The sequence below is a fragment of the Pseudophryne corroboree genome, chromosome 8 (assembly GCF_028390025.1).
Source record: "Pseudophryne corroboree isolate aPseCor3 chromosome 8, aPseCor3.hap2, whole genome shotgun sequence".
NCBI lineage: Eukaryota > Metazoa > Chordata > Amphibia > Anura > Myobatrachidae > Pseudophryne > Pseudophryne corroboree.
This window is the reverse complement of record NC_086451.1, coordinates 293345283-293372366: the sequence shown is the minus strand read 5'-3', so window position 1 is coordinate 293372366 and position 27084 is coordinate 293345283. Positions and strand designations below refer to the sequence as shown.

The 27084-nt window shown below is 44.5% G+C and overlaps 1 protein-coding gene across 9 annotated transcripts in view; it reads right to left on the bottom strand.

Moving 5' to 3' along the window:
• The window catches only part of PAK3 (p21 (RAC1) activated kinase 3), a 385994-nt gene that overhangs the window by 112328 nt on the left and 246582 nt on the right, over nucleotides 1-27084 (bottom strand). For 5 of the 9 annotated variants that reach the window (XM_063937312.1, XM_063937315.1, XM_063937311.1 and 2 more), the window contains exon 2: nucleotides 13450-13676. In XM_063937312.1, coding sequence (XP_063793382.1) covers nucleotides 13450-13654 — 205 coding nt within the window. In that variant the 5' untranslated portion in view covers nucleotides 13655-13676. The remainder of the gene's footprint in view (nucleotides 1-13449; nucleotides 13677-27084) is intronic. The other 4 variants (XM_063937317.1, XM_063937314.1, XM_063937319.1 and 1 more) reach the window with 1 other exon arrangement.

The window sequence follows — 27084 nt, the reverse complement described above, 5'->3', positions numbered from 1 at the left end:
GCATCTAAACCTTATGAGGAAACCGCAGCAAGTACACCTGGTAAGTCAGGATGAGCGCTGGACCAGAGAGATTATGTATGTGTATGTATATATATATAGTCTTGATAAAGGAGCACCGCTCCGAAACGTTGGCTACCCACTTGGTTTTTTGATCATTTATTTACATGCTGGAGTGCCATCCATCTTCCCTCGTTATATATATATATATATATATATATACAGTATATATACATATAGTAATTTTGGACTTGAAAAGCCTGTGCAAATTCCGATAAAAAAAGTTTTGTCTCCATAGTTCATAAACAGTCACTAGAAGTATATTTATCTACATATAGTAATTTTTGGCTTAAGGGGTCTGGACACTGCATGCGTCTGGTTGTTCCTTTATTGCTCCTCTCCCTAATGACACATCGAGATACTGCATACCTCAATTTCTTTCTAGGTGACTAAGCAAACCAATAGTGAAAATGCCATCCAAAGTCATCCCGTAGTTTTTGTATGTTGCCGAAACAAACAGAGAGACAACCAAAAATGATGAAAACATTTTTTTGCCTCCATAGTTTATACACAGTCCCAAGGAGTACATGTCTCCCAATAAAAATAACAAAAACATTTTATTTCAGCAAATAAAAGTGCTTTGAGCATTTTGGGGTAGATTAAGGGGCATGTCCAATTAACCGCATCTATTTATCAACGCTACCCGATTCTATTAGCTGCAGGAATCTTGCGCTCTTGTATCCAGAAGCAGGATTTTACCTAGAAGGCTCAGGAGTTGCAAGGAAAAGTCTGCATTAAATGCATTCTTTTGCATTTAACACGCGAGGAAACCCATTAGATTCCGTATTTACGTTGAATCAGTGGGTTGCCATGCATTACCAGATGTTTTACTGTGCAAGGAAAAGGCTAATTAATTGAGTAACTCCAGGCATTAAACCCGGAGCTTTCCCCATGTGGTAAGACTCACACTTAATTTAATATGCCCCTAAAATTATCTATTGTGAGTTTTGAGCTTGTATGTACAGTAGTAAAATATTGGAAAAACACTTGCAAGTAAAAAAAAAAAAAATTCCATCAACACAATAGATCAATATACTGTACATGTCCCGCATCATTTAAGCCATTTCTCTACTTTTCACAGAAAAATAAATTGTTCTATTGCCAATATTTAACTATTTGAACACCTTTAAATACACTATTCATTAATAGGGGTGTACCAGAGGTCCTACACTATGGGCCTAATTCAGAGTTGATCGCAGCAGCAAATTTGTTAGCAGTTGGGCAAAACCATGTGCACTGCAGGGGAGGGAGGGGGGCAAATATAACGTGCAGAGAGAGTTAGATTTGGGTGGGGTGCATTCAAATTCAGATTTTGTGAAATCTAAATTGAAGTGTACAAATAAAGCAGACAGTATTTACCCTGCACAGAAACAAAATAACCCACCCAAATCTAACTCTCTCTTCAAATGTTATATCTGCCACACCTGCAGTGCACATGGTTTTGCCCAACTGCTGCGATCAACTCTGAATTACCCCCTATGTTCTAAGATATTTCATTAAAATAAGGAATTCCAAAAAGTTTTCACCAAATGTGAAGGGACAAACTAAAAGCCTTTGAAACCCGCGCATTAAGTTAACTTTTTTAACTGAATAGCAAAAAGGCCTGGTTTTTGGATTCTACCAAGGAAACAGATTTCTATAACCCCTAATTTGCAACTAATTGAATCTGCCACTAATTATACACTTATTCTAGCTGGGTTTTTTTTCATTCCCCCCCCCAAAAAACATTGGCATGTGATAATGAAAAAAAACAAACAAAAAAACCCAATCATTAAAATAACTATTGTTCTAAGAAAGCACAGGCAAAAATAACTTTTAAAGAATGAAAAAAATATTTCTGTACATAAGACAATTAAAAGAATATGCTACAAAATTATACATTTTATTAAAATTTTCAGGGTCACACACTTTTGCAGAAAATCCGCATTGTACTATAGAATCCTCTAGGTTCTAGATGACACTTACTTTAGTTTTAAAGTAAGAATTTTTGTGCATTAAGGACAGTATATTAAAGCCGCGGAAACATTAACTTCACCACCCTGCTCCCCAATAATCCGTAAATAACCCCCAGTGCCGTTGGAAAGACAATTCCAAGTCTATTTCCTCTGGGTTCGGCGCAGTCCCTTGGCACGTGCAAGCAGACTGAAATATAAGCTTTTCTAATGAAAAGCAGCCCAGTAACATAACACTCAATGGCAGATACCCCAAATTGCTAAAACATGTGGGTATGATTTACAAGATAACAAGTAACACTAAGAAGACAGTGTTTCATTGCTTAGTCTGGAGCGATCAATGTTAAAGGCATTTCCTTTCTGAGAGTCTGTTCCACATCATGGTAATTAAAGGTGCAGTCCCAGCAACTCAATTTAAAAGAGATTTAAGACTTTCACTTGCATGCTTCATGTATGCAATTCTCCTATATGTTATTTTCCTTAGAGTGTGAATCTTGCAGACCGGTTTATACATATATCAGACCTGTAAAACTTTTTATGAACTTAAAAACCTTTTTTTTAATACAGGGTGTTTAAAAAAAAAAAAACTAACTGAAACTTGAGTGCATAACTTATGTATTTTATGTGTTACAGTAGAGTTTGAGTGACAGCTGGTATGCCACAGTACGCCATCCAGGAACGGACATGTGTGTGGAACATTATTTCTGAAGTTATGGAACAGGATGGAATGGTGGGCCTTCCCTGGTATCTGTAACAACTGAGTTCTAGGACAATTTCCAGAGACCTGCACCACCAAAACACAACTATCTTGTCTTGGGTGGAAATGTTCCGGAAAACACGGTCCGAGGTTTCTCATAATAAAGGACGTTCCAGCAGACCCTACAGCGCCATGAACAATGGAGGTGATTCTGAGCTGTTCGCTCGCTAGCTGCTTTTAGCAGCATTGCACACGCTAAGCCGCTGCCCTCTGGGAGTGTATCTTAGCTTAGCAGAATAGCAAACAAAAGATTAGCAGAATTGCAAATAGAAATTTCTTAGCAGTTTCTGAGTAGCTCGAGACTCACTCACAAATAGCGATCAGTTCAGTCAGTTTCGTTCCTGGTTTGACGTCACACACACGCCCAGCGTTCTGCCAGCCACTCCCCCATTTCTCCAGACACTCCCGCGTTTTCCCCTGAAACGCCTGCGTTTTTCCGCACACTCCAGAAAACGGCCAGTTTCCGCCCAGAAACACCCACTTCCTGTCAATCACACTACGATCACTTCAACGATGAAAAATCTTCTTTCGGGCATGAGTAAATCTACTAAGTTTTGTGTTAAAATACTAACCGCATGCGCACTGCGAACCATGCGCATGCGCACTGCGAACCATGCGCATGAGCATTTTTGCCTTAATCGCTCCGTTGCGAAAATCGGCAACGAGCGAACAACTCGGAATGACCACCAATGTGTGAGGATGGAAAGATGTTTCGGTTACCTTTTTTAAACATCCTATACTTAAAAAAAATGACTGATGACTTCCGGTGGGCGGTGCACCAAGCATGGCCGCTTTTTACATGGGCTCCGGACCCTGATCTCCAGAATCCTCTTTAAAGTGTAAAGTTAATCCAGGACTCTGCACCAACGGCTATCTGCGGACACCTTTATAACCTGCTGCAGCTTTGTGTCCAGGTCCCGGGTCCGGAGCCGTTTACTTCACGCCGGAGTCCAGCCTGCAAGGTTTCAGGCATGTATGACCGCCCGCAGCCATCTTTGGGCGCGATCACGGGGGAGTACTTGCTAGCGTCCCTTATTGTGCTGCTCTCGTCTTTAGCGATAATACGCTGTCAGGGCTTGTCTCGCTATCTGCAACTCAGCTGCCCGTTGTGAAATTTCACACGCTACGCCCGTCGCATTGAACTTTTCTGCTGGAACGTTGTGTCAGACTGCTACTAGCCAGGACTGTAAGCCATACACCTTTCCTACATACAGTCACTAATGGCAACCCCTGCATTATTGGATATGTATACCACTGTTGTCACTCACTTGGTCCAAGAACTTAGTGACTTAAGGGCCCCATACACTAGAGCGATAGTGACCGATTTCATCCGATTTTGGAGGTGTTTCCGATCCCATCCGATGCGTGTTCCCGTGAGCATCGGATTGGATCCTCCAGACTGAATGTGCTGCACATTCAATCAGGTCCGACTTGGGGGTATGGCTGGGATCGCCCAAGATACATCGTATGCAAAAGGACAGCATGCGATGCATCTTGGGCGATCCTGCCCTCCGGGAGGCTGCCGGGGCGATCGCCTGCGACATGTGGTTGCATAAGTGTATGGGGCACTTTACTGATACCATTTCTAGAGGATCGTGTAGCCCGCCTGCTGTCTCGCCTGGACACTGTGATGATATCTACTGATCTCACCTCCAGGACCGCAAACACCATTACAAATGCTGCCTCTTCAACTGCTGCGACGTCTGATCCTCCTACTTCAAGTTCTCAGTACCCAGAAGGGGTTAAACCCACTACATCCAACCTCCTCCCCTCTCCGGGCGATTTGTGTTCTAATGTTAAGATGGACTATGGACTATCTGCCGGACACTTGGGCATTCTGATGTCAGCCCCCTACCCTATGTGGCATGACTACTACATTTTGGAGTCGTTGTTATCAGAAATCCCGCACTGTTACCCATGGAAATTGCTAGTCGGTACATATCTCTTTGTACCTGCTCACAGTCACCGGCTGGCTCTCCCGGTATCCGCCGTATGGTTGCTGCCCGCAAGGGGATTTGTCTTGCCTCCCTACATGTATATTTTACCCCTGTTTCCAGGCCTTTTAGGGGCAATAACATGAAGAGGCTGTCAATAACTTTTGCTCTACTGCTTTTTTCCTACTAACCTTATTTTATGACACTGACCAGTTTATGAGAAGCTGGGGGGTTCTACTGGCCTCATGTCTTACATTTCTCTTAGACTTTTTGTTTTGTAGTGTAGGGAAAAATAGGATTTTAAATACCTACCGGTAAATCCTTTTCTCGTAGTCCACTTTTTTGGAAAGCCCTTTGTGAGCTAGGGTGTTCCGCTCAACTTCCATGCCGTTAAACGAAGCCGCCGTAAATCCTGGTAGACGAACGGTCCTTTCTGAAGATCCTTTCTTAGCGGCAGAGGCCAAGGGTCTTCTATGGACATGTCCAGAAGAGTTGCGTACCACGCCCTTTGGGGTCAATCCGGCGCAATCAGGATTGCTTGTACTCTGTGATATCTGATCCGCTGGAGCACCCTTGGGATCAACGGAATCAGAGGAAATAGGTAGACCAGCCAATAAGGCCAACACATCCACTGCACTCGCCTGAGGGTCTCTGGTTCGCGAGCAGTAGCAGCGAAGCTTCTTGTTAAGGCGAGACGCCATCATGTTGATCTGCGGGTATCCCCACCTGTCGACAATCTGCTGAAACACCTGAGGATGTGGAGGTCGTGGCGACTCAGGAAGTCCGCTTCCCAGTTGTCCACCCCTGGAATGAAGATTGCGGACAGTGCTCTTGCATGTCTTTCTGCCCAGAAGAGTATCTACAGCCATGGCGTTGTCTGACTGGACCTGGATCGCCCGATCCCTGAGTAGAGGGGAGGCCTGAATCAGAGCACTGTAGATGGCCCGAAGTTCCAGGATGTTGAGCGAAAGGAGGGCCTCTCGGGCAGACCACCTGCCCTGGAACTGCACCCCCTGGGTGACAGCTCCACATCCTCTCAAACTCGCATCCGTCGTGAGGAGGATCCAATCCTGAATCCCGAAGCGTCGAGCTTCCTGCAGGTTGAAAGACTGTAGCCACCACAGGAGTGAAATCCTGGCTTGGGGTGACAGCCGAATCATCCGGTGCATTTGAAGATGGGAGCCGGACCACTTGTTTAGGATATCCAATTGGTACGGTCTGGCATGGAACCGTCCGAACTGTATTGCCTCGTACGAGGCCACCATCTTTCCCAACAATTTTATGCAAAGATGAATGGATACTCGAGCAGGTCAGAGCACCATGCAAACCATTTCTAGAAGTATTCTCACTTTTTCATCTGGGAGGAACACTTTCTGTGCTACCTTATCCAGGAGCATCCCCAGAAACAGGAGCCGCTGAGATGGTTCCAGTTGGGACTCCTGCAGATTAAGGATCCACCCGTGGCGAGACAGAAGCTGGATAGTGCGATCTATATTGGGCAATAGAAGCTCCCTGGAATTCGCTTTTATCAAGAGTTCGTCCAGGTATGGAATTACGTTGACCCCATGGACCCTGAGCTGAAACATCATTTCCGCCATCACCCTCATGAACATCTTCAGGAATGTAGACAGGCCGAAGGGTACAGCCTGAAACTGGTAGTGATCGTTCAGTAGGCCTAATGAGGAGACCAAATTGGGATATGGAGGCAAGCGCCCTTGATATCCAGGGACACCGGGAATTTCTGTTGGTCCAGGCCTGCGATCACCGCTCTCAAAGATTCCATCTTGAATTTGAAAACCTTTAGGTAAGGATTCAAGGACTTCAGATTCAGAATGGGTCTCACAGACCCGTCTGGCTTTGGTACTACGAACAGACTGGAGTAGTAACCCTGTCCTTGTTGTTGTAGGGGTACTGGAACAATGAACTGGGACTGGACCAATTTGTTTATGGCCAGTAGTAGTGTACCACACATATTTTCCGAAGAGGGTAAGCCTGATTTGAAAAATAGTTGGGGAGGAGCACCGTCGAACTCCAGCTTGTAACTCTGAGAGATAAGGTCCCTTACTCAAGCATCTTCGCAGGAACCGTGCCAGATGTGGCTGTAGTGACGTAACCAAGCTCCCACCTCGAGATTCCCTTGGGGTGGGTGGGCACCGTCATGCAGAAGTCTTTGCGGAAGCAGAACTGGTGCTCTGGTCCTGAGATCCTGCAATGGTTGGTTTCTTAGGTTTTCCTCTGGAGCCTCTAGCTGCGCTGGAGGCCCCCCTGGCCCTAGATCGAAAACTGGAGGACCGAAAGGACTGAGTAGACGGTCCTGGGTAGGAACGCCTAGCAGGCGGAGCCCCTGAAGGGATAAACGCGGATTTCCCAGCATTAGCTTTGGAAATCCATGCGTCCAATTCACCTCCAAAAAGCCATTCGCCTGTGAAGGGAAGAGATTCCACATTACGTTTGGAGTCAGCATCAGCAATCCACTGACGCAGACACAGCCACAGCCGTGGTCCTAGCATTAATATTGCCAATCTCTTTAAGTGAGTCACAGAGGACTCTTGCCATGTCCTGAATGTGTTTTAGGAAAGTTACAGTAGTAACTAAGGTCATATCACCCGAGAGACCTTCCTGGATTTGAGTAGCCCAGGACAATGACCAGTCTTTGAGCTACACCTGCAGCAGTGTAGATCGATTTCAGAGTGGTCTCAATTTTCCTATCTGCCGGGTCCTTTACCGTAAAGAAGCCCGGAGCAGGAAGTACCGCCTTTTTAGAAAGGCGAGAGACTGAGACGTCTACGACTGGAGATTCTTCACAGAATTTACTGCCTTCAGGGGCAAAGGGGAAGGTATGCAAAAACCGCTTGGACACCTGATATTTTTTATCTGGATTTTACCAGGCTATTTTAAATAAATCATCCAATTCCTTGGAGTCAGGAAATGTGACTGTCATTTTGTCTTGCGGGAGGAAAAATAACTGCTGATTACTAGCATCCACCAGGGGGAGCTTTAACATATCCCGAATAGCCAATAAGAGGGGTTCAATACCCTGTGTAGGTGTGGCGTCCACACTTATGGGATCCACATCATCCCCATCATCCTGTATATCATCATCATCAGTATCTGACAGTAGTGCAGGTAAAGCAGGTTTTTGTGCACCTGCAGTAGACAGGGGGGGATGTTTAGCAGCTATATCTGCCACTGCCTGTTGCAGTTCCTGAGTTTTATTGGCATTTGCAGTGAGTTGAGATTACATATCAGACATCATAGTTTTGATAGACCCCAGCCAGGAGGGCTCTTGACTCTCCCCCATATCGTTATCAGCATTTTGTGATGACTGACTACACTGCTCACATGATATTGAGCCATATGAAATAGGGGAGAATCTAGCATTACATAGACTGCATAACTTCTGTTTTACCATTGTGAAGAAGAAAAGCAGGTACAATACACATACAACACAGCCTGAAATACAATACAAGCCTGCCCTATTGCATGTGAAAGGAGACACAGGAGAGAGGACAGCGTGTGACCGTTATGGAGGAGCTGTATGAGGCTGCTGCTGCTGCTTATGCAGAGGAAGGCGCCAAAATGCCACTGAGCACGCTCTGATGTAGCTCCGCCCCCGCAATGGCGCTGGAGCTACTGTGTAATATTTAAACTGGCCATGTCTCCCTATGTGTTTGTAGCCTCACATAAATGCTTGGTACAAGAATATTTAGCCAGTATCACGCAGGGGATACAGCGTGTCCCCCACAGGAGGGACCCCGTATGCCACACCCACGCTTCTGCCGCACAGTGAACCTAGCGGGGTCCCCGGTGTGTACTCACCACCGATGATCACCTTCAGGCAGCGTAAGGGGTGTGCGGCATGCTGTTGCTGCGGCTGCGACAGCCAAGGCGCCATGCCCCGCTGAACAAACAGCCCCTCAGGACGGTGGTCCTGCAGCGGGGAAGCGGCTCTGAACCTCAAGAGGCCGGTGACCGCCCCCCCCCCCCCCCTTCCCCTCTAACTTCCACGGCGCAGGTATGCTGTTGCCCAAAGAGCATACAGAAAGAAATAAGTTTAAAAGAAACTGAAGAAAAACTCTGGAGCTTGCAGAGTGTGCATCCTCTCCAAGGGCACTTTTTTCTAAACTGCCTGTGAGAGGGGGCATAGGGGGGTGGAGCCAGCACACCCAGTTGAAGAAATTTAAAGTGCACCGGCTCCTTTGGACCTGTCTATACCCCATCATACTAAATCTGTCCCCAATATCCCTTATGGATGCTAGAGAAAGTGTATTTAGTGTTGTATCTACCCCATCTGTGTTATATGGCCTAACAGATTTTTAAAGCTGATTCCTATAGTACATTATGTGGCTTATGCTCAAGTTTGTATATACAGTATCTGTCACACCCTTATGCTCTGGCCCATTAGGCCGTATCAGGTAATTATCATGATATCTGCCTACAGTATGTAGGTAGGTTTGTATCATTTGGTTTTAACACTAATGTTCGTGTTTTAAGGCCTCTCTAACTATAGTCACTCTGCAGATGGGATGTCTGTTCGTTTATTGCACCTTAGGTAAATAATTTTCTTTTAAATGGTTTATACCCTGCAGAGGTCTATGCCCTATCAACTAGCATATTATTTACTGCTGGTGAACACACAGATACTTTTGTTTAATTTTAGATTTTCTGAAGCCTATTATCCGTGTATTGATATCTGCATAAAAAAAACTTTTTTTCTCTTTTCTCTTACTGGGTAAATTCGTCAATTTCATTCCGCCTCACTTTGCTGGCGGAATCTAATAAAAAATTTAAAAAACATGTTTTTTTGTGTTTTTTTTATTGCTAATAGCATATCTATTTATATTAGAAGGGATTAGGTACTTGGTTTGTCTATTAGGATTTACAACTATTATTTATATATTTTTTTAAATAATATATTTTTTTTTAACTGACCAAAATTGAGAGAGCATGGTTTTCGGTGGGAAGGGGTGGGAATAGATTAAAATTCTGAAAAAAAAATGCGTGGGGTCCCCCCTCCTAAGCATAACCAGCCTCGGGCTCTTTGAGCCGGTCCTGGTTGTAAAAATACGGGGAAAAAATTGACTGGGGATCCCCGTATTTTTAGAACCAGCAGCGGGCTCTGCGTCCGGTCCTGGTGCAAAAAATACGGGGGACAAAAAGCGTATGTAATAAAGTTGTACTTTCACGATGTGCGTGTCCTGTTTTTATTTGGGTATTTTTTTTGCAGAACTACAGGTACCAGTGGGCCCATTTTACCCCCGCATGCTGGTACTTGTGGCTCTCCAAGTACCAGCTTGCAGGGGGGGGGGGGGGGGGCTTGCTGGGACTTGTAGTTCTTCTGCAAAAACCAATATTCTTTTATTTGACACATGGCTATCAGCCCCCGATCCGCAGCCCTTGGATGGGGGGGACAACCTCGGGCTTCACCCCTGGCCCTTGGGTGGATGGAGGGGAGGACCCCTTGATTTAAGGGGTCCCCACTCCTCCAGGGTACCCCGGCCAGGGGTGACTAGTTGGGGATTTAATGCCACGGCCGCAGGGACCGGTATAAAAGTGTCCCCCGGCTGTGGCATTATCTCTCCAGCTAGTGGAGCCCGGTGCTGGTGTTGAAAATACGGGGGACCCATACGCTTTTTGTCCCCCATATTTTTTGCACCAGGACTGGACACAGAGCCCGCTGCTGGTTCTAAAAATTCGGGGAATCCCCAGTCAATTTCCCCCCCGTATTTTTACAACCAGGACCGGCTCAAAGAGCCCGAGGCTGGTTATGCTTAGGAGGGGGGACCCCACGCAATTTTTTCAGGGTTTTTAATCATTTTTGTGCCGTCCAAAAAGTCGAAACCAGGACGCACACTACCGTCAATTGGTCCGTTTTTCGACAGCGGTACTGTCTAATCCGTTTTTTATTGAATATGTCGAATTCCGGCACCCGCCGGCCGGAATTCGACGGTCGAATTGTGTCGCATTTAAAAACGGGTGAAAAAAAAGCCGCAATTCGCCCTGAATTGCATATGCCCTTATATCTCAATGTATACACATATTAGAACTAGGGTTTTCCTTAATACTGTTGTTCCACGAATGGGATATACAGGTATTTTGTGTTTGATAGCACCTTCAGTCCTGCTTCCTTTTACCCTATGCAGCAATACAGTTTCCACTGCATAGGTAGTTTGCATTTCAGTTTGCAGTTTACCTTATGACCATGGGCTTTGGCCGTAGCTCATGCTCTCCCCATTTTTGTTGGGAAAATTTTGAGGAAAAGGAGGAGTTTGGAGCAATGCACTATTCATTTAGCCTGTGATTAACATATACCTTATGCTAATTCTTCATATAATAACCTGTCACTCTGTCTTATATGATGTGTTAAAAACTATCTTACTAGTTTACCTGAACTATATGTTACATTGTTATGATTTAAGACTTATACCCCTTTCACATCGCACAAATAACCCGGTATCGACCCGGCATATTGCCGGGTCGACACGGGTCGGCATGCGGTGTGAAAGGGGCCTTACCGAATCGCAGGTCGCCTGACCCGGCAATTCAACCCGGGTATAAAGCAGTGTTATACCCGGGCTGAATACCGGGTCAGCGGCTGCATAAATGGGCTCCCGGGCCGATGTGACCCGGGACCCGTTTACTAGATAGGGAGAGGTGGCGCGGAGATGAGCTCATCTCCCAGCGCTGCCTCCACCTCCACTCTCGTCGCTAGCTCCGCCCCCCCCCACCCGCTGCTATGGCAACCCGCCTGGGTCGGGAAAGCCTGCAGCAGTTGCCAATGCCGGATCCCATCCGGGAAGGACCCGCTTCCAGTTCCCGGGTGGGATCCAGCATTGGCAGTGTGAAGGGGGTATAACTCTTTGATTATGTAAACTGTCTAAATGCATTTGCTTCAATAAAAAAAAACATGTTAAAAAAAATTATTGATATAGTCAATGAAGGAAACAGGGAAAACACCAGATACACCAACCTGTTTCTCAATATACAGTACCTCTTCTGGAGATGCACGTTTCAGCCAGAGAATTAAAAATAGCAGTTTCAGGGATTATAGCTATGGCAGTGTGATAGAGGGAGCTGCCATGTTCGGACCCTCCCAGATATCAGTGACAGCCAGTACGTCTAGAACAGGAAACCAGACACATTGTTCTCTCCATTGCCTAGGCATCTCCATATTGTATATTATTTTGTACTGGAGGTGCTAGAATTTTACTTCTCAGTGAGTCCAGTCGGTAAAGGTGTCACCAAAGTGCCGAGTGACATCATCAGTCAGTGTCTTACTACAGCTCTGACTCTGGGTGGCATGTAGCGCCGTATGCTGCTGCACCTAGTGAGCTTCAGCAAACTGCAAACACAGTATAACATAGCGCACACAGCTTTGCATATCTCCAGATGATTCTCAAATTGGACTGACCTCGGCCTGTTCTCTGTATATGTGAATTTGGTGTTTCTGGGTATCAACTAGGCAGGTGACGGAACAGAACCATCTCATTGGAGTGTCATGGGACTGTTGTGGGTGTGTAGCCGATTCTGAGTCGTACTGTACGTATGCCGATTTGAGATGGATCTCTGGCACACAACAAAGGGTAGGCGTAAGTGCAGATTCTAGTAATGACAGCTGGGTATGTGAGAGGAAACCATTGGGCGGAGCGGTGCCTGTGTGTAAAGACGTGACTATAGTTGCACTAGCAATCCGTTATCAATATATCCTCCTTACTAATGGAGCTGCATGCGGGACTGTGTATTATTCACAATCAGACGCCTCAAGCGCTTTAAATGATCTGTCAGCACTTTTATAATCCTTTTCAAGTAACTACAGTATTTGTTTCTACACATGCAAAGGTACAATGAAGCCTCCATTTAATTCTATACAATGTCCAGTATATCAGAAATGCATTGCATGCTCAGCAAAGGAGAATATAGTCCTACTGAGCATATAGAGAGCTCAGCTTTAACACTGATTTCACACAATCCATGGACCTAACTGTAAGCAACTGCGTTTCCCGCCTCTCTTCCTTCAAAGCATGAACTATGCAACACGTTTGTAATACACCAGCATGCAGCATAAAGCAAAGTGCGGACATGTTTATGCAGCTATCTAATTAGGGGTATTCCACTTACCCAGTAGTAAGAAAAATTCAATAAGCAGTAGATTACAGCAAATGGGCATAGTGGCATGGTGGTTAGTATTGCTTCTCACAGCAATGGGGTCATTACTTCAATTCCCAGCTAGGGCCCTATCTGTGTGGAGTTTGTATGATCTCCCAGTGTTTGTGTGGGTTTCCTCCAGAAGCTCCAGTTTCCTCCCACACTCATACTGGTAGGTTAATGGGATTGTGACAAATATAACCATAATGCATGTGCTTGTGTGTTAGGGAATTTGGTTGTAAGATCCACTGTGGCAGAGACTGATGTGAATGAATATTCTCTGTTCAAGCTGTGTAAAATGGTGGTGCTATATACATAAAACATTAATAAAATAGATTCTCCTTTAATTGTTGACAATGGCTGGAAACCATCAGCCTACTATCCCTGTCCAGGGAGAGTTTCACTTCCCTTTAAGTAATGCAGAGTTAATATGCAACAATGATCATCTGTGACTCACTAATGCTGGAAATTCCCAAACACAAGCTGACTGGCATAGCTCCTGATTTAAAGCATATGGACCTCTAGTTATGTACCAGAAGACAACTTAGTCCACTAAACATCTAAAGAGCAATAAAGGGAAAACATGGCATGACAGACAGAACACCTTTTCTAATGTCATACACTGATACTTTACTTTTATCCCCTCCTCCTGGGAAAATGGAGCGTAGCCTGGCTTTCTTGTTCTTCTCTTCCGGTGCCATGGGGAGTGGTTTTGAGCAGTGATTTAATGCTGAAGAATCACGGTTATTACTGTTCATTCTAAGAGGGGGGGCTGGAGGTTTCTCTCCAATATCCACACTATCGGACATCTTCAGCAGCCCTCACAGCCTCCTGCCAAAGAGAGAGAAAGGAAGGATGAGTACAGGGTAGTATCATACAGAAGTAAATACACTAGATCAGGCATTATATTTTGTATTATATAATATTGTATAGGAGCAATTTCATTCTCAGTAATGTGTATCCGGAGTGGCTGCAAAGTCGCTCCGCTGCTATGTAACTTTGCACATTTTTCCTCACACCCCACAGAGGTGCGTAGACATGAGAGAATATTGCTTACTATTATTAGCTCATATAGACATTGTGGCATATCGTGGAGAATTACCCTGTATGCACCAGGATTGAGAAATTCACAGAAATGTTGCTGTTCTAGGATATCTAGAAATATGCCCTGCAGGCCGGTGCTCAAAGGAGCTTGGGAACAGAGGACTGAGCAACAAGAGTACCACAACAGCCACTTACAATCAATTATTACCCAATTCTTGCTTGCTGCCCATTTTGTAAAAAATCCTGATTACAATATATGTCGCTCCATCCATTTTGACAGCAGCCTGCTAGATGTTAAAACAGACATATATTATTCTTTTGGCTATGGGCACGTTATACTCCTGTGAAATAAATCAAGAGTATTTTCAGTGCATGGACAGATCAACTTGTTTAATGGTTTCTGCCTGCATAGCGCTCTGGGAATGTTCTCCTGCTCTTCTCCTTGTCAGAGGATGCCTACAATATAATCTTTCCAGCCTATTGACAAAGCATGGGACGTGAATACCTCTACGCACTTATTTCACATCCCTGATTGTATGCATTATGTGTATAGCAATGTAAGACACCCTGATACAGTATACTTCAAGGGCCACATAGGCGGTCTTCCAACCTTCAAAGGGGCCAACTATAACTGTTCATTTAATTAGTTAAAACAATACATTTATTAATCAGAGAAAGAGATACATATCTGAAGTAACAGATCATATTCAATTTTATAATAAAACCTTTACATGTATGTTAAGGTTAAATAACTAGTTAAAAAAAGTTCATTATCATATAAAAAATTAAAATTACAATCTTAAGCTTCAGTAAGCAACCCGGGTACCTGTCTCTTATTGCGGCAACTGATTAAGGTGGGGTCCAATTAGTTGCAGGGTTTAACCCGTGAGTAATTTCCCGTGCCAGCCAATTCAATTAATGGGGTTTACCCCATGCATTAAGGGACTGATTCAAGTTTGTAAGTAAAGCAAAAGAAAAATGGGCACAACCATGTGCACTGCAGGTGGGGCAGATGTAACTTGTGCAGAGAGATTTAGATTTGGGTGGGGTGTGTTCAAACTGAAATCTAAATTGCAGTGTAAAAATAAAGCAGTCTAACATTTGTGAGCTACATGCAAAAGCAGCTAGTATTTACCCTGCACAGAACTGTATTTGCTCCCCTTGTATGGCAACATGGTTTGTTTCAGACCTTGTTTTGCTTTACTTACAAACATGAATCAGACCCAAAGGTTACTCTTTCTCACAGCTTTAGGAGCAGTGAGGAAACGTCGGATATAAAAGGCACCCTATGGGTTTTAACAAGTGCTAAGACAATATGCTGAGAACACTGATTCTGCATTTTACGTGGAATAAATGGGTTAGCATGCATTAACCCAGGGGTTACAGTGCAGGGAAAAGACAGTTTTATTGAATAGCTTTAGGAGTGAAACCCGGAACTATTCCCCATGCAGCAAACTCCAGGGCTAATTGGATTCCCCTCTAAGAGTATTATGTACTCTGTTTAACTGAAGAAACCGAGTTTGTACGACAATAATGTGTATCACATCTCTTTGACTTTAAAGCACACTATAAAACAAAATTACAGAAAACACTTGTTTCCATTCTTTTAATATCCCTTTGAAAAGAAACAGTTCACAGGATTTACAAAAACTCATTTTAAAAGACACAAAGATTTATTGTGTAACACTCAATGCTTTCATTCACTAGCTGAAATGGTTATTTGCTGTTGTTCCAGTTCATCACAAGCTCTCTAAAGAGATTCAAGTTATGTTACTGTGACGTTTAGCAACAAGCTGCAGAATGTCAACTGTGTGTTTTGTAAACTTAAAGAATAAGAACAATGTAGGTCTCATTCAGCTACACCCAGCAATTACAGGATATTGGCGGACTGTCCCACTTCACTCATTAGCAGTGCTGTTGCTTCTGCCAGAAAGACTTTTATTGAAAGCACAAAAATTGGAGAATTAGGTGAACAAGTTAGAACTTCATACCTGAAGTTACTATAGACAAAAACAATTATTAATTGGACAAAAATGTTTAGTTTTAATTATTTTGGGCCACTTGGTTCCTGACCAGCCGGTTAACATTGTACAGACTCTACCCACTCTACCTACGCATCTAGTTTCCCTTCGTGGAGAGAACCTTTGCTGTGCGGTGCGCGATGACGTCATCGCGCACCGCTCAGCATTTCAGCGGTGCTACTACTGTACAGGGGGCGTAACTGACCACGCCCCCTGTATGAAGCCACGCCCCTATGTCCTGCCCGGGGCGCAAAAAGGGCTCGAACCAGCCCTGTGTATTGCATGATAGGATGCATGTGACAGAAAGTACAGAACACATGAGTTATATCATCTACCACAAGCAACTCATTTAAAACCACAGTTTATTTGTCTATGGGAATCTTGCAGTGTAAACCATTGAGCGATTAATAGTTTAACTATAAGTCTCCAAAAATACAAACACCATTGTTCTATGAGCATTTGAATTAATGTAAAAGTAAATAACCAAGATTTGGAAGGTGCCCATTTCTAAGTACAGCTTGTTCTTTAGTTGGGTTGGGTTCCCCAATTTCTAAAGAGTGAAATCTATGGTTAAGTGCTACAGTATCTCACATACAGGTTGAGTCTCCCTTATCCAAAATGCTTGGGACCAGAGGTATTTTGGATATGGGATTTTTCCGTATTTTGGAATAATTGCATACCATAATGAGATATCATGGCGATGGGACCTAAATCTAAGCACAGAATGCATTTATGTTACATATACACCATATACACACAGCCTGAAGGTAATTTTAGCCAATATTTTTTATAACTTTGTGCATTAAACAAAGTGTGTCTACATTCACACATTTCATTTATGTTTCATATACACCTTATACACACAGCCTGAAGGTCATTTAATACAATATTTTTAATAACTTTGTGTATTAAACAAAGTTTGTGTACATTGAGCCATCAAAAAACAAAGGTTTCACTATCTCACTCTCACTCAAAAAAGTCCGTATTTCAGAATATTCCGTATTTCGGAATATTTGGATATGGGATACTCAACCTGTATTACAATACAGGTTGAGTATCCCTTATCCAAAATGCTTGGGACCAGAGGAATTTTGGATATCGGATTTTTCCGTATTTTGGAATAATTGCATACCATAGTGAGAAATAATGGTGATGGGACCTAAATATAAGCACAGAATGCATTCATGTTTTATATACACCTTATACACACAGCCTGAAGGTAATTTTAGCCAATATTTTTTATAACTTTGTGCATTAAACAAAGTGTGTCTACATTCACACAATTGATTTATGTTTCATATACACCTTATACACACAGCCTAAAGGTCATTTAATACAATATTTTAATAACTTTGTAAGTTTGTGTACATTGAGCCATCAAAAAACAAAGGTTTCACTATCTCACTCTCACTCAAAAAAGTCCGTATTTCGGAATATTCCGTATTTCGGAATATTTGGATATGGGATACTCAGCCTGTATTGCCAAATTGAAAATCTGTGCATATCAGCTCATGCCCCCAATATACATATTCAGGTTGAGTATCCCATATCCAAATATTCCAAAATACGGAATATTCCGAAATACGGGATTTTTTGAGTGAGACTGAGATAGTGAAACCTTTGTTTTTTGATGGCTCAATGTACACAAACTTTGTTTAATACACAAAGGTATTAAAAATATTATATTAAATGACCTTCAGGCTGTGTGTATTAGGTGTATATGAAACATAAATGTATTCTGTGCTTAGACTTAGGTCCCATCGCCATGATATCTCATTATGGTATGCAATTATTCCAAAATACGGAAAAATCCGATATCCAAAATACCTCTGGTCCCAAGCATTTTGGATAAGGGATACTCAACCTGTATCACACCCACTTAGCAAAACCACACCACTTTTCTGTGGCGCAAGGCTACATTCTGGCGTTATGAACTATATTATCCCAAGGAAAATGGAATTTGTGGAAGGTACAGTACTTAAAAAGCATAGCAATTTTGGTGTGACAGTCCCGATTAATGTACATAAGTATAGAGAAGTTCATAAGGCCACAGTTAAGTTGTCCAAAATTATTTCACACACCTTCAGTTCTGATGGAGCTCTAGCACTTTGGAGTGCTAGGCACACCCCTAACATGTTGGGGCCACACCCCTTTCGGCATTGCACGTTAAATATGTCCAATGTTGAGAGATCTGAATAAGGTTTCTTTTAGCCTATTTATAAGCTAATTATTTCAGCTAAAGTGCATAAAATGAGTTTGAATATACAGTATAGCAGTCACATTGTAAAGCCTCTCATACAGTAGCTCCAGCACAGCCAATGCACCTATGTTTCACCAAACTGGCTTTTTGGAAAAAGCATGTGTTGAGAACTGATGGAATCTGACCCAGTGGATTCCAAACAGCAGCCCAAGTATTACCTAGATCAGGGTTTTTCAACCAGTGTGCCGCGACTAGTTGCAAGATGTGCCGCGGAGCCAGAGCAGCTTCCTGCACCTTCAGAGTGAACTATTGGCCTGGGCTCTTCTTAGAGGCTCAGTTGTGCTCCGGCCGTGACCTATGCCTTCAAAAATAAGATTTTACTTACCGATAAATCTATTTCTCGGAGTCCGTAGTGGATGCTGGGGTTCCTGAAAGGACCATGGGGAATAGCGGCTCCGCAGGAGACAGGGCACAAAAAGTAAAGCTTTTTCCGATCAGGTGGTGTGCACTGGCTCCTCCCCCCATGACCCTCCTCCAGACTCCAGTTAGGTACTGTGCCCGGACGAGCGTACACAATAAGGGAGGATTTTGAATCCCGGGTAAGACTCATACCAGCCACACCAATCACACCGTACAACTTGTGATCTAAAACCCAGTTAACAGTATGATAACAGCGGAGCCTCTGAAAGATGGCTTCCTACAACAATAACCCGAATAAGTTAACAATAACTATGTACAATTTATGCAGATAATCCGCACTTGGGATGGGCGCCCAGCATCCACTACGGACTCCGAGAAATAGATTTATCGGTAAGTAAAATCTTATTTTCTCTATCGTCCTAGTGGATGCTGGGGTTCCTGAAAGGACCATGGGGATTATACCAAAGCTCCCAAACGGGCGGGAGAGTGCGGATGACTCTGCAGCACCGAATGAGAGAACTCCAGGTCCTCCTTAGCCAGAGTATCAAATTTGTAAAATTTTACAAACGTGTTCTCCCCTGACCACGTAGCTGCTCGGCAAAGTTGTAATGCCGAGACCCCTCGGGCAGCCGCCCAAGATGAGCCCACCTTCCTTGTGGAGTGGGCCTTTACAGATTTAGGCTGTGGCAGGCCTGCCACAGAATGTGCCAGTTGGATTGTGCTACAGATCCAACGAGCAATCGTCTGCTTAGACGCAGGAGCACCCATCTTGTTGGGTGCATACAATATAAACAACGAGTCAGATTTTCTGACTCCAGCTGTTCTTGCAATATATATTTTTAATGCTCTGACAACGTCCAGTAACTTGGAGTCCTCCAAGTCACTTGTAGCCGCAGGCACTACAATAGGCTGGTTCAGATGAAATGCTGACACCACCTTAGGGAGAAAATGCGGACGAGTCCGCAGTTCTGCCCTGTCCGAATGGAAAATCAGATATGGGCTTTTGTAAGATAAAGCTGCCAATTCTGACACTCTCCTGGCAGAAGCCAGGGCTAGAAGCATGGTCACTTTCCAAGTGAGATATTTCAAATCCACCTTATTTAGTGGTTCAAACCAATGAGATTTTAGAAAATCCAAAACTACATTGAGATCCCACGGTGCCACTGGAGGCACCACAGGAGGCTGTATATGCAGCACTCCCTTCACAAAGGTCTGGACTTCAGGGACTGAAGCCAATTCTTTTTGAAAGAAAATCGACAGGGCCGAAATTTGAACCTTAATAGATCCCAATTTGAGACCCATAGACAATCCTGATTGCAGGAAATGTAGGAATCGACCCAGTTGAAATTCCTCCGTCGGAGCACTCCGATCTTCGCACCACGCAACATATTTTCGCCAAATTCGGTGATAATGTTGCACGGTTACTTCTTTCCTTGCTTTAATCAAAGTAGGAATGACTTCTTCCGGCATGCCTTTTTCCATTAGGATCCGGCGTTCAACCGCCATGCCGTCAAACGCAGCCGCGGTAAGTCTTGAAACAGACAGGGACCCTGCTGAAGCAAGTCCCTCCTTAGAGGTAGAGGCCACGGATCTTCCGTGATCATCTCTTGAAGTTCCGGGTACCAAGTCCTTCTTGGCCAATCCGGAACCACTAGTATCGTTCTTACGCCTCTTTGCCGTATAATTCTCAATACTTTTGGTATGAGAGGCAGAGGAGGAAACACATACACCGACTGGTACACCCAAGGCGTTACCAGCGCGTCCACAGCTATTGCCTGCGGATCTCTTGACCTGGCGCAATACCTGTCCAGTTTTTTGTTGAGGCGAGACGCCATCATGTCCACCATTGGTCTTTCCCAACGGGTTACCAGCATGTGGAAGACTTCTGGATGAAGTCCCCACTCTCCCGGGTGAAGATCGTGTCTGCTGAGGAAGTCTGCTTCCCAGTTGTCCACTCCCGGGATGAACACTGCTGATAGCGCTATCACATGATTCTCTGCCCAGCGAAGAATCCTTGCAGCTTCTGCCATTGCACTCCTGCTTCTTGTGCCGCCCTGTCTGTTCACATGGGCGACTGCCGTGATGTTGTCCGACTGGATCAACACCGGTTTTCCCTGAAGCAGAGGTTCTGCCTGGCTTAGAGCATTGTATATTGCTCTTAGTTCCAGAATGTTTATGTGAAGAGACGTTTCCAGGCTCGTCCATACTCCCTGGAAGTTTCTTCCTTGTGTGACTGCTCCCCAGCCTCTCAGGCTGGCGTCCGTGGTCACCAGGATCCAATCCTGTATGCCGAATCTGCGGCCCTCCAATAGATGAGGACTCTGCAACCACCACAGAAGAGACACCCTTGTCCTTGGAGACAGGGTTATCCGTAGGTGCATCTGAAGATGCGACCCTGACCATTTGTCCAACAGATCCCTTTGGAAAATTCTTGCGTGGAATCTGCCGAATGGAATTGCTTCGTAAGAAGCTACCATTTTTCCCAGGACTCTTGTGCATTGATGTACAGACACCTTTCCTGGTTTTAGGAGGTTCCTGACAAGCTCGGATAACTCCTTGGCTTTTTCCTCCGGGAGAAAAACCTTTTTCTGAACCGTGTCCAGAATCATCCCTAGGAACAGCAGACGAGTTGTCGGCATTAACTGGGATTTTGGAATATTCAGAATCCACCCGTGCTGTTTTAGCACTTCTTGAGACAGTGCTAATCCCATCTCTAGCTGTTCTCTGGACCTCGCCCTTATTAGGAGATCGTCCAAGTATGGGATAATTAATACGCCTTTTCTTCGAAGAAGAATCATCATCTCGGCCATTACCTTTGTAAAGATCCGAGGTGCCGTGGACAATCCGAACGGCAGCGTCTGAAACTGATAGTGACAGTTTTGTACAACGAACCTGAGGTACCCCTGGTGTGAGGGGTAAATTGGAACGTGGAGATACGCATCCTTGATGTCCAAGGATACCATAAAGTCCCCCTCTTCCAGGTTCGCTATCACTGCTCTGAGTGACTCCATTTTGAACTTGAACTTCTTTATGTACAGGTTCAAGGACTTCAGATTTAGAATAGGCCTTACCGAGCCATCCGGCTTCGGTACCACAAAAAGAGTGGAATAATACCCCTTCCCTTGTTGTAGAAGAGGTACCTTGACTATCACCTGCTGAGAGTACAGCTTGTGAATGGCTTCCAAAACCGTCTCCCTTTCGGAGGGGGACGTTGGTAAAGCAGACTTCAGGAAACGGCGAGGTGGATCCGTCTCTAATTCCAACCTGTACCCTTGAGATATTATCTGCAGGATCCAGGGATCTACCTGCGAGTGAGCCCACTGCGCGCTGTAATTTTTGAGACGACCGCCCACCATCCCCGAGTCCGCTTGAGGAGCCCCAGCGTCATGCTGAGGCTTTTGTAGAAGCCGGGGAGGGCTTCTGTTCCTGGGAAGGAGCTGCATGTTGCTGTCTCTTCCCTCGACCTTTGCCTCGTGGCAGATATGAATAGCCCTTTGCTCTCTTATTTTTAAAGGAACGAAAGGGCTGCGGTTGAAAAGTCGGTGCCTTTTTCTGTGGGGGAGTGACTTGAGGTAGAAAGGTGGATTTCCCGGCTGTAGCCGTGGCCACCAAATCTGATAGACCGACTCCAAATAACTCCTCCCCTTTATACGGCAAAACTTCCATATGCCGTTTTGAATCCGCATCACCTGACCACTGTCGCGTCCATAAAGCTCTTCTGGCCGAAATGGACATAGCACTTACCCGTGATGCCAGTGTGCAGATATCCCTCTGTGCATCACGCATATAAAGAAATGCATCCTTTATTTGTTCTAACGACAGTAAAATATTGTCCCTGTCCAGGGTATCAATATTTTCAATCAGGGACTCTGACCAAACTACCCCAGCACTGCCCATCCAGGCAGTCGCTACAGCTGGTCGTAGTATAACACCTGCATGTGTGTATATACTTTTTTGGATATTTTCCATCCTCCTATCTGATGGATCTTTAAGTGCGGCCGTCTCAGGAGAGGGTAACGCCACTTGTTTAGATAAGCGTGTTAGCGCCTTGTCCACCCTAGGAGGTGTTTCCCAGCGCTCCCTAACCTCTGGCGGGAAAGGGTATAATGCCAATAATTTCTTTGAAATTATCAGTTTTTTATCAGGGGCAACCCACGCTTCATTACACACGTCATTTAATTCTTCTGATTCAGGAAAAACTATAGGTAGTTTTTTCATACCCCACATAATACCCTGTTTAGTGGTACCTGTAGTATCAGCTAAATGTAACGCCTCCTTCATTGCCAAAATCATATAACGTGTGGCCCTACTGGAAAATACGGTTGATTCGTCACCGTCACCACTGGAGTCATCGCCTGTGTCTGGGTCTGTGTCGACCGACTGAGGCAAAGGGCGTTTCACAGCCCCTGACGGTGTTTGAGTCGCCTGGACAGGCACTAATTGATTGTCCGGCCGCCTCATGTCGTCAAACGACTGCTTTAGCGTGTTGACACTATCCCGTAGTTCCATAAATAAAGGCATCCATTCCGGTGTCGACTCCCTAGGGGGTGACATCCTCATATTTGGCAATTGCTCCGCCTCCACACCAATATCGTCCTCATACATGTCGACACACACGTACCGACACACAGCAGACACACAGGGAATGCTCCTAACGAAGACAGGACCCACTAGCCCTTTGGGGAGACAGAGGGAGAGTTTGCCAGCACACACCAAAAGCGCTATATATATATCAGGGATAGCCTTATAATAAGTGCTCCCTTATAGCTGCTTTGTTATATCAAATTATCGCCATACATGTGCCCCCCCCTCTCTGTTTTACCCTGTTTCTGTAGTGCAGTGCAGGGGAGAGACTTGGGAGCCGTCCTGACCAGCGGAACTGTGAGAGGAAATGGCGCCGTGTGCTGAGGAGATAGGCCCCGCCCCTTTTCTGGCGGGCTCGTCTCCCGCTATTTAGAGAAATTAGGCAGGGGTTAAATATCTCCATATAGCCTCTAGGGCTATATGTGAGGTATTTTTAGCCTTTATAGGTAATCATTTTGCCTCCCAGGGCGCCCCCCTCCCAGCGCCCTGCACCCTCAGTGACTGCCGTGTGAAGTGTGCTGAGAGGAAAATGGCGCACAGCTGCAGTGCTGTGCGCTACCTTTTGAAGACTGCAGGAGTCTTCAGCCGCCGATTCTGGACCTCTTCTGTCTTCAGCATCTGCAAGGGGGCCGGCGGCGTGGCTCCGGTGACCATCCAGGCTGTACCCGTGATCGTCCCTCTGGAGCTTGATGTCCAGTAGCCAAGAAGCCAATCCATCCTGCACGCAGGTGAGTTGACTCCTTCTCCCCTCAGTCCCTCGCTGCAGTGATCCTGTTGCCAGCAGGAATCACTGTAAAATAAAAAACCTAGCTAAACTTTTTCTAAGCAGCTCTTTAGGAGAGCCACCTAGATTGCACCCTTCTCGGCCGGGCACAAAAATCTAACTGGAGTCTGGAGGAGGGTCATGGGGGGAGGAGCCAGTGCACACCACCTGATCGGAAAAAGCTTTACTTTTTGTGCCCTGTCTCCTGCGGAGCCGCTATTCCCCATGGTCCTTTCAGGAACCCCAGCATCCACTAGGACGATAGAGAAATGATGTGATATCATAGGTCACGGCCGCCGCGTCTCACCACCCAGCCAGCCCACCCGCCTGCATACACATCTTCCAGTTCCCGCCTGCATACACAGCTTTACTTGCGCACCCACATCCACACCTGCCCGACCACCCACTGCTCAGTATTCACAGAACTCCACTATGAACAACCCCCGCCACTGAGGGACAGGGAGGAGGACAGCTAATAATAATATTTGTTATTTTTATTTCTCCTGTGGGGAACAATAGGATTTATGTGGGGAGAATAAGAATTTATGGATTTATGGGGGGAACAATGTGAATAATTCATGTCTGGAGCAATAGGATTTATGTGGGGAGCAATGTGATTGGGTTTTTTTTCTGTGTAGGCCAATGTATATGTGGATTTTTTTTTTCCAGTGAGGGCCAATGTGTGTTTGTTTGTTTTTTTTGTGTTTTTTTGTGGGGAATTGATGATGTGCCTTGGCAATTTTCAAATATTGTTCGGTGTGCCGCGAGTAAAAAAAAGGTTGAAAATCACTGACCTAGATCCTGGAGAATCCTGAACAAGCGGTAACTGTAAGTTAGGATAGAGAGGACTTCAGGGAAGGGTCCATGCTTCCTAATGCTTCTGCGCATATTTCTGAGTCTTAGGGTACAAGGATGAATAAGCAATGCTTCTTACAATGTAATAGGCTAGACGCATCATCGATTGGAGAGTGATAAAGTGGAGAAAGAAAAAGTACCAGCCAATCAGGTCCTAACTGCCATGTCACAGAGTGTGTTTGAAAAATGAAAGTTAGGAGCTGATTGGCTGGTACTTTTTCTTTCTCCATTTTATCACTCTCCAAGCGATGATGCATCTGGCCCAATATCACACAGCGTTTAACCGTGCAAGCATCTTACAGGAACTTGAGTTTAGTACCTAGGTCAGTAGTCAGTGCCGTGTCACCCTGGGGTGCCTTAGGACACTTGCAGGGGTGCCCTGGGATGGTATTCCAGGAACAATTAAAAATATTTATGGTCAATGTAATAGGCAAAACCAGCACTGGTGGCTGTCAATCATGACATATGTGGACAAACAGAAGACAATCCTGTCCATCACCACACAACTGAACCTAAGGATGACATCTAAACACAATATACTTAATTTAATATTTCGTTCTAAATTTCTCAATAAACAATCTTTTGGCCTAGGGGGTGCCGTGAAAACAATTCTGATAATCTAGGGCGTTGTGATTCGAAAAAGTTTAAGTACCACTGGCCTAGGTGATTATGGACCAGCAGAATAATGGGTACAGATGAAAAGAAGTAGGGCCACATAGGGGCCAATCATAAGTGACCAAGCCAGAATCATAGGCTAACAAAGATGCACAATGTTCACAGGATTGCACCACTTCCACCACAATTAAATGCTACAACTACTGCACGCACCCAACTGAAGACCATTGTCCCCAAGTTTACATATGTTTGCTTCCAAGCTTAGTTTGTGTAACATACAAGAAGCATTTAAGGGAAGATGCATCAATTCTTCAAGAGAAATAAGTAAAGAAGTTGGCCAGATCAACCAATCACCTTCTGTCATTTACAGACTGTTCTAGATAAATGATAACTAATGCTGATTGGTTGCTATGGACAACTTCTCCAAGGTTTGATACATCTCCCCTTTACAGTGATAGTGCACAAATCATGATATTGTGTTCTATAGGGATGAATTGCAGCTTCCTGTGGTGTGATCCACAGCAGCTTTTTGTGGTGTGATCTGCAGCAGCTTCCTAGCTGCACCTAATGGCGACACAAACGTCATCATCAGCAAATAAAGTGGCTGATGACGTAAACAAATTATTGCTACTGTATACGAGAATATAAATAGCAAAATTTGGTTGAAGTGCATAGTACATTGCCTCACATTTTGTATAATGATTGTGAATCAAAATAGTCACTGGGTGTAACATATTAACATTTAATGAAGACAGGTAACAAGGATTAGCTTGCTAAACATAATGGGGGGGATTCAATTGCTTTTATGGGCTTCTAAACTAATGGGCATCTGTTGGGAGTTATTCAATGGTCGCTCTGATCAGAAGAACAATAGCCATGGCAGACACATTTCAGCTTGCACTCCCCTCCTCCCCTTCCGGGGTTGGCGAGCTGAAATGTGTGAAAAGTTGGCAGTTTGGGCACTCAAACAGCACTTTTCCTGTTGCGCCCTTTAGTTTTGTCAAGTTTTGCAGCTTTGCACGGCTAAACCTTGTCTAATTGGGCACGATAAGCACGACAATTAAAGGGCAACCGGAACTACTGAACTGCAACAATGGGCGCCCATTAATTGCGGCGGTTTTAAAAACAACTGAAATCCCCCCAACGAGTGTTGTTGTACACCAAGGTTTACCCTCATGTGATTTGTTTAGATGCTGAGTAGCTTGGTTTTAAATTAATTTTAAAATGTTGGCATAGCAGTACGGTTATTCAAACATAAATAGCTGTATCTGTCCATTTGTTTCAACATTGCTTTTACTTTTGTCTATATAAAATATTAAATTCAATATGCACTTTTTAAATCTATCAAATTATTTTATCAATTTATTCATCGATCTTAAAAGCCTTTACCTACATGAGAATATGTGCTGCTGTCACATTTTTATTGTAAATGCAAACCACATCGAAACAGCACGATACTGCTGATAAAACAGAACCTTTATCTAATTCTGGGGAAATTAAATTGTGTTTATTGTTTGGAATTTTGCACTTTTCACTCTTGGCCCAAACTGCGATTCATTAAATGTATGCAAATACCCTTACAATGCTTGCATTATCATAATGAGAAGGAGGAAACAGAATACGAAGGTGGCCTAAGGCTAATTACCCACTAGCGTTGTGTTAAATGCCAGCGCATGTCAAACACGACTATGCAAATGACATGCTAATCATTACGGGGTCACTGGAGTAACTGCTGCC